General features: G+C 54.3%; 1 protein-coding gene across 2 annotated transcripts; it reads right to left on the bottom strand.

The window, feature by feature from the left end:
- Positions 1–8,180: 8,180 nt before the first annotated feature.
- Kazald1 (Kazal type serine peptidase inhibitor domain 1) lies at positions 8,181–12,737 on the bottom strand. Of its 2 annotated transcripts, none has more exons than XR_010045966.1 (5): positions 11,423–12,737; positions 10,480–11,014; positions 9,298–9,458; positions 9,074–9,216; positions 8,181–8,929 (listed from the first exon to the last, which is right to left on the bottom strand). XR_010045966.1 is itself a non-coding variant. In XM_003475028.5 (5 exons), the coding sequence occupies exons 2-5, from the start codon at positions 11,006–11,008 to the stop codon at positions 8,835–8,837; spliced, it is 933 nt and encodes a 310-aa protein (XP_003475076.2). In that variant the 5' UTR covers positions 11,009–11,014; positions 11,423–12,734; the 3' UTR covers positions 8,181–8,834. The 2 variants fall into 2 exon arrangements, 1 of the variants encoding a protein (XP_003475076.2); XM_003475028.5 differs by having other exon boundaries at positions 9,074–9,221; positions 11,423–12,734.
- Between the last annotated feature and the right edge of the window lie 3,019 nt (positions 12,738–15,756).

Below are 15,756 nucleotides of genomic sequence, written 5' to 3'. Positions count from 1 at the left end.
AGTCAGCTTTTCTGTTGGGTATCCTGGCCCTGCAATCCTTCTCCACCACAGCACATTTTACAGATGATTGGGAGCCCAGGGATGTGTACGGTACAAGGGTCAAGGAGACTGCGTGTGAGTGTGAGTGGGGGGGGCAGCCCAGCTTTGGCTGTGTCTGCCGTCGCCCAGGGTGGGAGGGGTCAGAGTGGGTGCCTCCTGGAGGAGACACAGCGGTCCTTAAACCTAAGGTGCCCAGGACTGAGAATTCACAGGAGGACGTCGTCAGTGTCTGGGGTCTGAGGGCCCCTCTCTTCGGTGTCACCCTCTCCTCTGCAGTTGATAAGTGGGAGCCTGCGGTCCGAAGAGGCTGCGGCTTCTCTTCCAGCGCAGCTCCTGACTGAGCCACGCAGAACGCAGGGATCTTGCCTCGGGCAAGACTGCCCTTAATTCTATCAGAGATTTCGGAGGAAAGGTCTTCTTCCTAAGTAACCCTGTAAAGATGACAAACTGTACTAGCAACTCCTCAATAAGGTGGAAAAACCTAGGACCTCAGGGCTCCTCAACAGACCAACAGAAGCCTCTGCGTCCCTCCTAGTGCTTCTCCCCAGCAAGAGAACCCAGGGCCCCCTCCTTCCTGGACGCCTCACAGCTAGGAGTAGCTAGCGGGTCGCGCTCTGATCCCAGCTCCTCTCCTGGCTGGATGTCTTTAGGCCTGCCCTCCCAGGGGCTCTGTCATTTTTCTCCTCCCACCTCAATCTAGAATCGCTTTTGACCCACACTGCTTGTGGTGGCACCCCCTTCCCACTCGCAGACTGGAGAAGCATGTGGCCCTCAGCAGGGCTCCCGGGTTCCACCTACACCCAGAAGCACGATGGTCAGGCGGGCTCTGGTCCCCGCCAGGGCCGGCTGCCAGCAAGGGTGGGTCCCCTCGCAAGCCCAGCCCCAGCCTGCAGGGGACCAGAGCCTCCTCTCTGGGAAAAGTGGGCGGCACTTTCTCCAGCCCTCTGACCGCCTCCCCCGCACCCTTCCCCAGGCTCGGAGGGAGTGGGGGTGCGAGGGAGTAGGGGTGCGAGGGAGGCCGAAGGCTGCCAACAAGCCAGCCCCTCCCCCAGGCTCCCCACTTCCTCTCTGCCTCCGCCGAGCCCCGGCCCTCTGCAGAACCTGCTGCAACCGCGGCCGAGCAGCGGCGTTTGGGGGCTGAGGCGGAGAGGTTAATTATTGCTCCCCGCCTCCCCAAGATGTATCTGACTGTCAGAAGGGGTGACAGATGAAGACAAAGTGCAGGTGCGGCTCTCGCGAACCGGCCTCGACGTACGAGCCGGGCGGGGCCGTCAGGGTTAACCCCTGCGCCGCCACCGCTGCCACCGGAACCCGTGGTCGACGCCGGCCCCGGCCCGTTACCATATCGGGCTGAGACGCCAGCGGCCGGCCCGCCCCTGCCTGCGTCCCCAGGTCCCCATCGGAGTGTGTGCAGAGGTATCTGAGCCTGGGTGCTCCTGTGCTGGTGTCACCGGCAGTCTGGAAAGTGCACACGTGTGTGTGTGTGTGTGTGTGCGCGCGCGCGCGCGCACGCGTGCGTGCTGCAGGGGCTGGAGGTGCCGGGTCGTGCAGCCCCTGCTCATGAGCACACGGCTGGTGGGGGTGGAATTCAAAGCCCGCGTCCAGGAAGTGGGAAGGGGAATCTAGGCGTCGGCCAGTCCGGGCACCTTTTGTGCGCCAGTGGGGTGCGAGTATAAGCATGGCTGCGTTTGCAGACTTGCGTCCCACTGTGTGTGTGTGCACCTCCCTGCCTCCTCCCGCCACAAGCAAATGAGGTGAAATAATTACTTTTCCGTTTAAATGGCCCATGTTCAAGCCAGAATGAAAACAAAGTGATTTAATAAAGTTGTCTTTAAAAAGAAAAATAAACGTGTGCCCAACTCCCCTCCCTGGCCTTCAGGGAGACCCTGAGCCCTTCAAAGTTAATTAAAACAGGAACTAAAATCACAGAATCACTTAAGAGCCCTTTTCCCATCTCTGCCTTCAAGGTAAGACAGCCCCAGAGTCCTGCCTCAGGCTAGCAGACCCTCAAGGTTCCTTGCCCCAAGCCTCCCTCCTTTCAGGACCAGCCTTGTTCCTGGTCCTGCCCCACATCCTGACCTTCCTGGGCCTGCACCTGGGGGTCTGACCCTCCCACCCAGTCATCAAAGGCCCTCTCCAGCCCTCTGAGGCTCCCGATGGGCAACGGTCCCCATCAGGAGCTTCCAGCCTGCCTCTCAGAACACAGCCGGTCCTCAGCCCCCCTGGTCCCCAGCTGCTCTGAGCTTTATCTGTCTTCACTGACCCCTGGCCTGGTCCTCCGCTCCACTCAGCACTGTCCTGCTGCTTCCGCTGCTGGTCTATATCTGTTCCCCATCAGAGGCCCCATTGGAGTGCCAGCCCTTCAGCAACCCAGATAAAAGAGATGGATGAAGCTGAGTTTGGGGGATGCCCCTCCCCTCCCCTCCGGAAAGCCAGACCTAGAGCCCTGAGTTCCTACAGGGGCTCCCTGTGGAGTAGGGGTAAGGGTGAGGGGTGCATCCCTGCCCATCCCCACCTCCCCTCTTCCCAAGGTGGCCTGGGTGGGCCAGCATGCACACTCCAGCCCCTCCAAGCAGGCCATGTGCCTGGAAATTACCCTGGTGAAGCAGACCAGCTACCGGAGCCTGTTGTGTTGGAGATGTGTTACCTGTAGGATCCGTAGTCATTGTGAAGGAAGTATTATCACTGTCTTATAGAGGGGGACACAGAAAAGAGGTGAAGCAACTGGCCCCCCAAAGTAGGTATCCTGGTACACACCTATAATCAGCATGCAGGAGACTGAGGCAGGAGGATCAGGAGTGTAAAGGGTAGCCCTAACCCTAACCCACCTTTTCTCCTGAGTGACTCCAGATGTAAGTCCATCCTTCCACCCAAGGGATGGCACGAGACTTGATCACTGGGTAACTTTTGTCCTGGAGACTGGACGTTCATAACCAGTGGCTCTGTCCAGAAAGGGTTCAGTAGCTTGGATGGTGGTAAAATGTCACAAATAAATCTAGGCCAGGACCCAGTCTGTGTGTGTGACTCCTCCTGGCCAGTAAGGATACCATCCAGCCACATAAGATCTCAGTCCTGGGATGAAAAGTGGGACCAAAGAAAGGGAGAGAACCTAAAGAGGCCCTGGCCTTAGGTAAAGGAGTCAGCAAGGAAGAGTTAAAAAGAAGGGAACAGATGGGAGGGGTGGCCACCAGCTGAAGACTGGGCGGCACTGAGAACCCTCCAGCAGAAAGAGGGCAGAAAGCAACACTTGCACTCCAGCCTGGGAAGATGCATGGGGTTGATGTTCTGTGACCTTTGGGACCATGTCCCACCCCTAGGAGCTGCGTGGCGATGAGCCAGGTGGTGGGGCCAAGGCTTCATGGGACACTGATGCTATGAACCTGCCCCACCTCACCTACTAGTGAGTCATCTAGGCCAGGCTGAGCCCCAAAACCCAAGCTCCCCTCTTCTAACCCCCGCTTAAGCAGAGAGAAGACAAAAGAAACTAGGGCCTAGCACAAGGATGAGTGAGTAGAGAAGTGGAATGACTCCTCAGAGCTGACTTCTGGCCTCCACCCCAGACAGCCATGTCCACCAGAGCCTCTGTCTCTGCCTCTACCCTTGCTTCAAACCACCCCACAGTGTGACTCCCAGGGCTCCCAACCTCCCAGGCTGATCCCTGACCATTTCTAAGTGAGCCCATGCTGCCCTCAGGGAGCCCGCCGCTCCCCCCGCCTCCCATCCCTATGGGCACCTAGCCTATCATGCTTCCCCAGAGCTGCTCTGCCTTAAACACGGGAGGGCTTGGGCTGCAGCAACTCTCCTCTCCATCAGCTGCTTACCTAGCTGTTCCTCACCTAGGAAGAACGTAGTCATTGAGAGGTCCGTGGACACAGCCAGAAGGCAGCCAGGCAGTCATTAGCCTATCTCCAGCCTCCTTTCCCCCAGGTCAGCTGTCTGCACACTTGGAGTAGAGTTCTAGGCAGCGGGACCCATGCTTCTGAATGGGTCACACACAGCTCCTCCAATCCCAGCTGCTCTGGAGACTAAGGCTGGAGGATTGTAAATTTGAGGGCAGCCTGGGCAACTTAACAAGACTCTATCTTAAAATAAAAAGGTTGTATTCAGGGATGGAACATATGCCCAGTAAGCATAAAGCTGTGGTTCAAATCTCTAGCACCCTGCAAAAAAACCAAAAACAAAAAGCAAGGTTTTTCCTGACCTACCAGAGTTTGTCTGTCTGGTCTACAGACACATGCATTTCTGTGTACATGCATAATCCTGTAGGTACACCTGCCTTTACGGTTTAGACCAAGAACAGAACCCAAAACCCTCATACACTCACAGTGGGGCATGCAGAGGACTGACCACTGGTGGCCAACTTGTAACACCAGCTGAACAGAGTCATTGTGGTGCTGGGTGCAGATGGTCCACCTGAAGCCCATCATAACATAAAACAAAACATAAAACATGCAACATAAAAAGGAGACCTGGAGAGGTCTCCATCAAGAAGCAGTGTTGGTTCTCCATAATGCTGTTGGTTCTCCTGTTGCCCTGGGTTCTCCTGGAGAAGCTTGTGGAGCTTCTTTCCTGATATGAGCTTGGTCATTGTCATAAGAGGAGCTTGGGGCCTTGCTGTCTCTGAGAATGGCTGTGGTTCACTTTGGGGGAGCTCTGGTCTTTACTTTGAGCATTGCTTCCTGGGTCTACAGGGGAAGATGTGTGCTGTTCAGTCTTCAGGAGAAGCTTGCTATGCTGGCTTCCCGATACTAACTCGGCTGTTCTCATCTTTGGAGGAGCTCAAGACCTTCTTGTTGCTGAGGATGGCTGTGGTATTTTTCAGGGGATTCCTGGTTCTTACTTTGAGTGTCATTTCTTGGCTCCAGTGCATATCCCTTAGCCTCCCAGCACAGCTCCTTTATCCCACTGGCACAGGCTTTCTAGCTTCCACAGCTGACCTTTGGGCCTTCCCAGCACAGATCAGTGAAGCATGAGACACTGTCGTGGGTTCTAGGCCTCCAGTTGGATTTATTGGGGGGGAGGGGCATTGTCACGGGCTCTAGGAATTCAGCTGGACTCATGCAGGATGTTGCTGTGGGATCCAGGTCCTCACCCTGATTCTTTGGGTCTTAGTGTGTGGACAGATTTTCTGCATTCTTTCTTTTGTATTTAACTCTTTGGGTGACCATTATAAAATAATACTATAAATTTTGTGTCCTATATTGTCTTATTCTCCTTGAAAACGCTGACTACAATAGGGATCTTTTGGAAGGCGATCCAATCAGAGGGCTTATGGCTGACTCTCCTTTAGGAGGTAGCCTGGTGAGAAGAGCTGGTCACTGCAGACATGACCAGGAAGGGCAGATTTCTGTCCTCAGTTTTGCCCTTTTCTCTGCTCCCCAGCGCATGTTGTGAGCAGCTTTCTGCCACGAGGCCCCTCTGCTTGCTGTTCTGCCCTGGACCAGGTGACCATGGACTAAAACTGAGTCCTTTCAGTTTTGGGGGTCAGGTGTTGGGTCTGACTCTGCCAACCCTGTATATATACATGCTCACATGCACAGCCTACACTGAAATGTAAACCCAAGAGTCAGGGACAAACTTTTCCATGATGTAGCCCTGGCCCTAAAATAGCCCTATAACAAATATTTGTATGACACATAATGAAAGAATGTATATTCGACAACTATTTGGAAGAAAACAAGAGACAATATGATAAACAGTGAAGATTTCCGGTAGTCTTGCTTTGAAATCTGTGTTTCTTAAATTGTTTTCTTATGATCTGTTTTGTTCTGTTTTGTTATACCCTCTTTAAAATTACATACTGACAAATAAATGCATATATACACAAATATAATGATACGTTCACATACACAATTCTGCATACACACATACAAACACATACATGCCACCAACGTGCCTACACATGCATATATACTGTGACACACACACATATATTACAGCTAAACATACGTCTAATCACTGTACACATGTCATAGACATCACTTTAGACATCATATGTGGATGTTTATCATATATCTAATGCACGTTCACATGCACTAAAATGAACAGAAATCGAACCTCTCCTACACCGATTTTTTCAATCAAGTACAAACTCACAAAGATCCTGGCCCGCCCAGCCTGCCACTACCAGAAATGTCCACCAGATGGCACTCTTTCCCCACCTCGGTACTTTCTGGCTTGCCAGAGACCCTTCTTTGGCTAGGGCATAATTTCTGCGGAGTCAGGTGGACACGGGCACTCGCCCTACCCACCACCCCGAGTGTCCTCGGTCCCCAAAGTCTGCGGTTTTGGCTACTCTGAAGTCAGGGTCGTTTTCTTGGGCATCCAGGGTTCTGCTGCAGGCGCTGCCCCTCCCCGCCCCCTTGAGGATCTGTCTGGGCCTCTATACCCCGCTGGGCTAACCCTGGATGGTGTCGATTCCGGCCGGCGCGGCTGAAGCATTCGAGGGTGCCAGAGCCGGGGTCAGGGCCCCTTATCTCGTCCCTCACAGCCTGTCCTACACCGAGAAAAGACCATGACCTGTCCGGCCAGCCAGCCGTGGGATGGGCGGAAGGGTCCGTCTGTGGGCTTTGGAAAACCTAAGGGCCGAGGGGCTGCTGGTTCCCGTCTTTGGGGAGCCCAGCTGGGAGGAGCTGGTTCCCATCTGGTGGTGGGGCTCAGCTGGGAGGAACTGGTTCCCAACCTGTCTGCCACTTGATGGGGTGTGGACTCATCTGAGCCAGAAGGCTGCAGACTTGGGCATCACGAACAAACCACCCAAGACCCCGAGGTGGAGGTGGAACGGGGGGGGGGGCGTGAACGACCTCTCCCTGCCCCTGCCGAAGGGGCTTCTCTTGGGTGGGCTTTTCTAGAACCCCCCCCCACGCGAAGGCCCAGAGCGAAGGCGGGAGCTAGGGTCGAGTTCTGGCAGCCGCCGCCTCGTCCGCCCCTCTCCCCCGAGGGAGCAGCAGGAAATTATTTATTAAAACGCCGCCGAGCTCTCATTTATTTGCGGTGAATAATACTCGGTATCTCGGCGCGTTTATTAAACCTTTCCCGTCCCCGCGCCCGCATTACTTTAATAATAAATCGCGTGTCACTTTGCAGCGACGTTATTAAAGCCCGTCCGCTGCGGTGCAGGCGGGATCGGGCGGCAGAAGCTCCTCCCGCTGCGGTGCGGCAGAGCCAGCAGAGGGGAAATTGAGGCCGCAAGGAGGCTGCTTGGAAAACACCTGAGAACTTGCAAACACGATCGAGGAGTACAGGTTCCGAGGCGTACAGGTTCCGGGGACAAGGGTCACGATCTCAAGCGCTAGGACCTGGGCGGCGAGAAGCCTCGGTTACGCAGGTGGGTTGCCAGGCCCCAGACCTGCATCCCCTGCGCCCAGGCCTAGTTAACCTTCGCTTGGCTCCAACGCGGAACACACCCAAACCCTAGCACTCCTACTCCAACCCCAACCGCAACCGAGTTCTTGCTCCCAAGGTCGACTAGGAGTTTGCCCCAAGGACTCAAACCGCCGCCGCCGCCGCGTGGCGTGCAGCTCCTGGGGCTACTCCTGGGGCCGCAGGGCTCCAGTCTGGGTTGACGGGCAGAAGCAGCCTCTGGCCGACTGAGCTCAACAGCGGGAGGGGTGACTAAGCCTGAGGAGGTTAGGGTTTAGGACCACGTGCCCGTTTCCCAAAGGACAATTCAGACACGGAGTCACAGGCCCCCAGTCCTCCTACCTCCCCTGGCCCCGAAGTGGCGCCAGCCTGGGGCAGGCCCTGGGCATGGGAGGCCCGTTAACTCACACTGTTACTCCCCCTTTGGTAAGGAGAAATGTGGGGAGCCACCGTCACAAGGTCAGGTCACATGCGGGACAGATGGAAATAGGCTCTCCAGGGCTGTGGTTTCACGAGGAAGTGGGCAGCTTCCTGTGGGAGCTGGCGCAGGGCATGTGTCCAACCTCTCCCCTCCATCTCCTTAGGTTTGCTATTGGGGCCCACCCAACTATGCCCAGAGAGGAGACAGAGTGCACTGCATAGGGGCCTGGGACTCCCATCTCCACCAGCCCCAGGGGGCCTAACACAGGGCCACAGGCCCCATCCAGAAAGCAGGAATTCCACACACAGGCCTCCCCAGGGTGCTGGGCTTCACTTTCACTCCTGCAAGTCTGCAGCTGTGTGCTTGGTTTATTCATCTTTATTGGTGCCTACTGTGCCTGTCTTGTGTGGGGTCCACTACATAGCAGAATAAGACGGAAGCAGGAGCAGCCCCTTCCTGCACTGAACTAAACTCTGCTGTGTTCTTACAGAGCAGATGGTGAGCAGCAAGAAGAATTGCAGTTAGGATGTTGTAAGTAGGCCTGGGATGAGAAGGAAAACTAGAAGATGAGTTCTGAGGAAGGCTAACCTGAGGCCATGCCAAAGTTGCTTACCAGGAAGATAGCAGGAGGAAGAGAGGCTGTGGGGAAGGGCAGCTGAGAAGACTGGCTGCGCAGGGCTGAGGAAGAGCTGAGGAACACAAGGGGGCATCCTGGAGTCTGAACCTCTTTGCAAGCAGTGGTCAGACTCCATCCAGGGCCTGCTGGCAGCTGCTGCCTTCTAGCTAGCTGGCCTGTGCTGGAGATCTTCTGAGCCAGATCTTCTTATGCACAGGCCCTTTGGCATCCCACCCCCTCTCCTTTCTTCTCCTCTCCCTGCCATTGTTCAGCCTGTGTCTTCCCTACTACACCAGCATGATCACTCTCCTAGGAGCATCAAAACAACCCATGAAGTGGCCCTGCTTGCCCCTTCCAAGAGAATACTCTTCCACCCTGTGGGCTGGAGCGCTGGACCTAGTAGTAATCCTCGCTTTCTTCATTTCCGGCCTCCTCCTCAGGTGCTAGGCTCAGGGACTGCTGCTGGGGCATGCCAGTGGAGTTCAGCTGCTCTGCAAACACCATCACAGCAGAGAAAATAGTCTATGGAAGGTTGTGCTTCAGTGTGCACCTACCTGTGTACACATTTCTTACACTCTGGGGCGTCCTCACCCTGCACCATCCTCCCAAACCCCAGGGCTCAGTGTTCCCCTTACCTGGTGTGAGTACAGTCAGGGTAGCAGGAGCCTCAACTTGACCCAGAGCATTTCGGGCAAGACAGCGGTAGGTACCCTCATCACTGGGTCGCACAGCCTGGATCTGCAGCCAGCTGGTGACCTCGAACCTCTGGGGTCCACCCCTAAACTGAAGCAAGATGTTGAGTCCGTAGGGTAATTCCTTAGAGCCCTAGGCTGGCCCACAGGCTGGCCCCTGCACCTACCTGCACAGAGATGTGGGGGTCGTCCCCTGGCAGCTGGATGTCCAAGCCATCCTTCCTCCACTCGATGGAGGCCATGGGATAGGCAAACACCTCACAGCCAAAGATCACATCCTGTCCTGTCACATTCCAAACGTCATGGGGCTGTGACAGGATCTGGGGCTCTAGGGGAGGGGTGAGAGGTCTGAGAACAGGAGTGACTGGAGATGCTTATGGGAACACATTTTATGCTGAGGTGAATATAAATTCCCGAACATGGCACACACACAGACACATAGACATAGATGCAGGCACACACAAGGATACCCACAAGATACAAGGATGTAAAAAAAAAAAAAAGATATGGGATGTACATGCACACATGTGTGTACATGGCACATGCAAAGAACATGTACAAACAAGTATGCAGTGCCATACCTGATCTTGGCAGACACTGTCCCTGACTGCCCTCCTGTCCTCACTCCACCCGGAGAGGGGAAGGGTTTTCTTGTTGTGCCAGTAACCAACACCGCCCTCCTTTTCTACCCTAGCCCAGTTCCCCAAGGCCTGCAGAGCGCTCCCTCCACCTCCAGCCCTGCAGGCAGGCAGAGGGAGGCTGGGACACAGAGCCAAGCAGAAAACCTGAAATTAGGCGTCCACGGAAGCCTGGAAGACTGGGGGAAATTGCTGGCACATTTGTTTTCTTCAGCAGCCTCAGCCAAGCCAGACCTCAAAACGTGAACGTTATAAGTTGCCAAAGAAAACTGGGGGCTGAAATGGACCCTGTTCCTCAGGCATGAGGGCAGGGAGAGTGAAAATGCTGCCGCCCTTTTCTGTAATCCCCAAACGTGGTGGGGGGAGGGGGCTGGTCAACAAATGGCTCTAAGATTTTGCCCAAATGAAACTTGATCTCTCAGCAGACCGTCCAGCTGACTGGGCTCCAGCGATCTGGGCAATGACTGAGGAATCTCCCCACTTTGAGCCAGCCATTGGCCAGATCCAGCGGCTCTGGGAAGAACCGACAGACCAAGCTCAGGGCCGCAGCGTGGGGCTGAGGGGCAGCATCTGAGGAACTGAAGAAGAGCAGGTCCCCAAGGGACATCAGACCACCTTGCCGACCTCGTCAGTGCTCCACTATCAGTCAGAGATCATCGCCTGGGGGTTTGGGAGCCCCTGTCCTAAGAGTGGGGCCCGTGCTGAGCGTACCCGATTCACAGGGGCCCGGGTGTGCAACGGTGAGGTTGACGTCAGGCTGAGCTCGGGCTGCCTCCCGCAAGCGGCAAATCTGGGCGTAGGTGCGGCCGTCCGACCCGCAGAGCGGGCGCTGGGTTCTGCAGGCGCACCGCGGCTCCGGTACTTCCCCACGGCTCAGGGCATCACCCACGTCCAGCCGGCACTCCAGCTGCTCGCCGCAGCGCCCGTAGAAGTGGGCGCTGGGGTCCAGGTCGCAGAGCTGACCCTCGAGGTTGGCGCACTCCCAACAGCAGCCGCAAGCATCTCGCACCCGGCCCGCCAGGCAGCCCCGAGGCGTGGCGCACTCTCCCGGTCGACAGGGGGCGCAGGCCTCGCCCTCCGCGAGGAGTCGCTGCCAGCCGCGCCGCAGAGGGTCGGGAGCAGGGGGTGGCTTGGCGCGGGCGGGAGCCAGTGTCCACAACCCCAGCAGGAGCAACATCAGGGGCCGAGTAGAGGCCGCCGTGGCACGGATGGCTGGGAGCCCTGCATGCACCTGGGGCATCGCACACTGCCGGAGGGAAACGGGGCCGAGAGGTCAGAAACAAGGTCTGTGCAGAAACACAGACCTCACTGCTCTTGGCACCGGATTAGATCCAGCACTGCCCCCACCCCTGCTACCTAGGAGCCAGGAAGACCCCCTAAAACAGGAAGCCCTAGGGGTCCCTAGCTATGCCAGTCAATGAATCAGGCTTCCTGGAGGGGCAGGGGTCCCAAGGCTCCAGCTTCTCTCTTACACACACACACACACACACACACACACACACACACACACACGAGTACATATTCACATGCCATACAGCCTGGGTGCTCCTGTACCCACAGCTGGGGAAGTGGGCAGTTACAGGAGTTAAGAGGCTGTGAAAGGACTGGGCGGGGATGGGGTGGCTCTGTGGGTCGTCCAGGGCCCAGGACTCACCGACGAAAGGGCCGACAAGCGGGGGAAGCCAGCAGAGGGCTCCACGGGCTAGGCCGAGCACCTCTGCTCCCTACTGTGGACCTAAGTGAGCGCGGACTTGGGACTCAAAGGCAGCTCCGTCGCCCTCTCCTGTCCCCCACAGTCGTATCCCCTTTCCCCGGGCTCTGAAACGCCAATTTATGCAGCCTCCAGGGATCCTCCCCAGGCCCTTTCTTCTGGGCTGGCGCAGGGGACCCGTAACCCAACACCAGAGGCGGGAGAGGAGGAGTGTGCAGATTGGGGCCGCGTGGGGGAGTTCGGGGACCCAGGCTGCCAGGCGTGCCCCACCCCGTCCGGCCTCGAGGGAGACCACAGCAGCGGCCTGGAGGGATGGAGGAGGTGCTCCGGTGCCGCCCAGTCTGCACCGCTGCCGGGGCGCTGCTGGATGGCAGGGTCCCCCACAGGCCAAGGCCGCCGCCCCGAGCCAGCCACACCCAGTTTCTCCCCGGGGCGCAGCCATCTTCCCCTCCTCCCACGCCCGACAGGTGCCGCATCCGCGGGCGACCGGGGTTGGGGAGTAGGCCGCGTCCCCGGCCGGGGCCGCAGGTCTGGGCTGCGCGCCGCGGAGGGCCGCCCCTCCCCCCGCGCCACCGTGGCACTGCGAGCTGGGAGGGAGCCGCATCCCAGGGGTCGCACCCGCCAGCCCGCCTCCACCGCAGCCAGTGCAAGGAGGCACTGCCAGGCTCTGCCCCGGGGGCTCGGACCGCAGAACGCAGCCAAGACTAGCCCTTAGGGGCTTTTGAGCTGTGCAGACGCAACTTTATGCAAGGTGCCCCAACCAGATGGGCGACTAGCGACCACCCTCATCCACTCTGGCTTCCAATTCCTGGACTAGAAGCAAACTTCTCGCGAGCCCTGGGAACTCTCGCGAGAATTCGTACGAGAACTCTAGGCATCCTGAACAGGAAAAGCCCGCGGGTTTTAATCCGGAAGCGGGTAGTTCCCGCGGTCCCCGGTCTTTGCGATGGACGTGAACACCCCGGAGCCGCAGAAGGCCTCAGGGAGAGCTGGGTCTACTGCGCCGCCCAGGCAAGGATCCCCGCTCCAGCGACGAGTGCAGTCCCGAACCAAACCGAGGCAGCTTTAGATCCCTGAGTGAATTGCCAGGGCTCGAGGCCGGCGTGAGACTCGCGAACCCAGAACCCAGGAGTCTGGTCCCGCCTCTCTGCTCTTCAGTCTTTGTCGGGCTCTGAACCAGGCTGCGGCTGTAGAGCCTGGCTCTGGGACTGGCAGCAGAGTCGATTCTCGGCAAATATTTGTGCAGTAAATGTGAAAGACTTCCTGAGTGTCAAAATCAAGTTTAATTTGTATTTTCTAAGTCGCTGTTGGAAACTGGACCGACAGGGAATGAGCGCCCTCTGCTGGTTTGCGGCTGGTGACGAGATCGTAGGCCCTATAGATAAAGGAATGCGCTTTACGCATTATCTTAGTTTTTGTTGCTGTGGTTGTAGAAATTGAGCCCGGAGCCTCATACATACTAGGAAAGTACTGTATTACTGAGCTACATCCCCAGCCTGGCTGTAGCTTTAAAAGCGTATGTAAGGAATTTAAAAGCGTTAAGGAGGAATTGTTTGCATAAAATACAGTTGGAAAGCCTAATTTGTTCCCAGATCCTTTTACCTGATCCTTAATCCATCAAGGTTCCAAAACATTCAGTAGCAGCTGTATGTGGCATAAATAGTAAAGAAATAGCTAAGGATTTTGCATATCTCCGTGTTAGTAAAACAAGGCATGGTGGTACAGGCCGGCAGGCAGAAGGCTGACTGAGATGGAGGCCAGCCTGAACTGCAGAGCAAGATCCTTCTCAAAAAAGTCCACCTGTTTTGAGTGGGGTCATCCTGTTGGGCCAGAGGAAAAGAATTCTGTAGTGTAGGTGGTGTGAGTGCTGTACTGCAAGGAGAGGAGCCTTCATGTGTAGGCAGGGAGGCTAGATTCAGATGAACAGGGTGAAGTTAAAATTTGTACTTTTCATGTTACTGTACTAAGGGTGAAATGTGTAGTTTGCTGTCCAACTGTGAATTATAGCCTGAAGTTTGTTTTCAGCCACCAGTGAATGAAATAACTGAAATATAATGAAATGAAAAGATCTCTTGATAAATGAACAATATAAAACTTATGAAACATGGCATAAAGAGTCCATGTGGCCAGGCATTGTGCATCGTTGTAACCCCAGCACTTGGGAGGCAGAGGCAGGAGGATCACTACAAGTTTGAGGCCAGCCTAAGCTACATAGTCAGTTTAAGGACAGCCTTAACTACATACTGTGACTTTTGTCTTCAGAAACAAAAAAAAAATTGTGTTTAAATTTAGCAAGAAATTACTTGGGAGGACCCATACATCATAAGCTTTAGTTCATGAATCCAGTTTTGACAAAGCTGGGGAAAACAGTGAAGTTGCAGCTTTGAGGAAGAAATAAAATAAATGATGCCTATTAACTTGTTAGAGATGGGTACAAAGGAACTGCTTGCTGTAAATGTCAAAATCAGTTAAGCCAAAAGGCTTAACAGATAATTAAGGTGAACGACTTTACAGCCACCTACTATGAAAAACGGATGAACTCAAAGTGAGAAATCTGTACAGAAAAATAAGGGTAAGAGAAGTATACAGGTAACGATCACATTTGTATAAATATTCTCTCATCAATAAATGCTTAAGAAATTGGAATGAGGCTGAGCGATAGCTGAGTATAATGCTCATGCCCTTTATTTTGTAAAATAATTTTTCATAATAAAAGTCTAGAGGCTACTTTTTAAGGTAAATTAGTAAAAGATTGGGACAAATGTAGAAAGTTGGGACAGCCATATAGGAGAATAATTATAATTCAGTTACAAATAATGTTACAAAATTATGTTACTCAACTTTCTGTCACTATGACAAAATACCTGAGAATAACAGTTTAAAGGAAGAAAGGTTTATTTTGGCTCATGGCTTCAGAGGCTCAGTCCAAGGTCACTTGGCTCTGTTCTTTTTGGGCTGAGATGAGGCAGAACATCATGGTGGAGAAGGTGACAAAGGAAACGCACTCACCTCATGGCAGCCAGAGGGGCCCGGTATGAGGCACAGCCCCAAGACTTCCCTTTGACTTGGCCTCACTTCCTAACCAACTGTTGCACTATACATTAATAAATAAACTAATCACAAGAAGAGTAGCATCCCATGATCCAAACACATGCAGTCCTTCCTCTGAACGTGTGAGCCTTTTGGGGGACATATTTCATCCAAACCATAACAACAGTGAGGACTGGAATTGCCAGGAACTGGCTCTCAAGGACAACTGGAGACAAGTGACTGAGCTATAACATGGTCCTCAGGCGGCCATGATCCACGTCAGCTGCCTGGTAGCTCTGATCTGGTCCCTGTTGTTCTTGCCAGCTTGAGCTGCTGGTGCTACATACATGACTGCCCCACTGAGCAGCTTGTGCTGTTTCCCCAGGGTCCTTAATTATAACAATGCAGAAGAAGGCACTGGCTTACGGGAAATACTGAAATGGCATTTAAAAGTGTGATACAGCTGATACGTGGTACGGCATCGTTTACACCAGCAGGCTGGGCATGGTGGCACACGCCTGTGTCTCAGAAGACAACTTCTGTCCCTGCCCATGTCGTACTCACACCACCCCACCTGCCCTTAGGATGGGCACTGTAACTCCATCTAACCTGGTGACCAATGTTTGTGAAGATGAGTGTAGAAAGGATGTTTAAGGCATTCTGTAGACAACATCCTACGTTTTCTGCTCTATCTTTAACTTTTTAACCACAAAGTATAGCAGACAAATGGAGAAAGAAGCACAATCAACATATACGTCAGTTAACTCACACAGAATGAATGCTCACAGAATGAATGTTCTACTTTTTGACCTGGATGAGGACGTTGCTAACAACTCCAGAAGCCCTACCATACCACCTGAATTACTATTCCTTCTCTTGCTCTAAATAACCTGCTTCTAACTGCATACTGTGACTCTGTGTGTGTGTGTGTGTGTGTGTGTGTGTGTGTGTGTGTGTGTGTGTGTTACTGGGGATCAAGCTTTCATGCTTGGCCTTTATTTATCTGTTGATTTTTGAGACAAGCTTGCTGTGTGGTCTCAGTGGCCCAGACTGAGCTGGAATTTACGATCCTCCTACCTTACCAGCAACATGGGCATGACCACCACGCCCAGCCTTTTAACTGGCTTGAACATCATAAAAAGCTTTATAATTTAGGATAATATGGTCAGTTTTACAAGGATTTCTTCCCTTGGATTTTCATTTTGTTTTGTTTTTTGAAATAGGGTCTCACTCTGTAGCCCAGGCTG

Source organism: Cavia porcellus, unplaced genomic scaffold (genome assembly GCF_034190915.1).
Source record: "Cavia porcellus strain 051 isolate PalLab524CR breed Dunkin Hartley unplaced genomic scaffold, mCavPor4.1 scaffold_2, whole genome shotgun sequence".
NCBI classification, from domain to species: Eukaryota; Metazoa; Chordata; class Mammalia; order Rodentia; family Caviidae; genus Cavia; species Cavia porcellus.
This window is presented reverse-complemented; position numbering and strand designations above follow the sequence as displayed.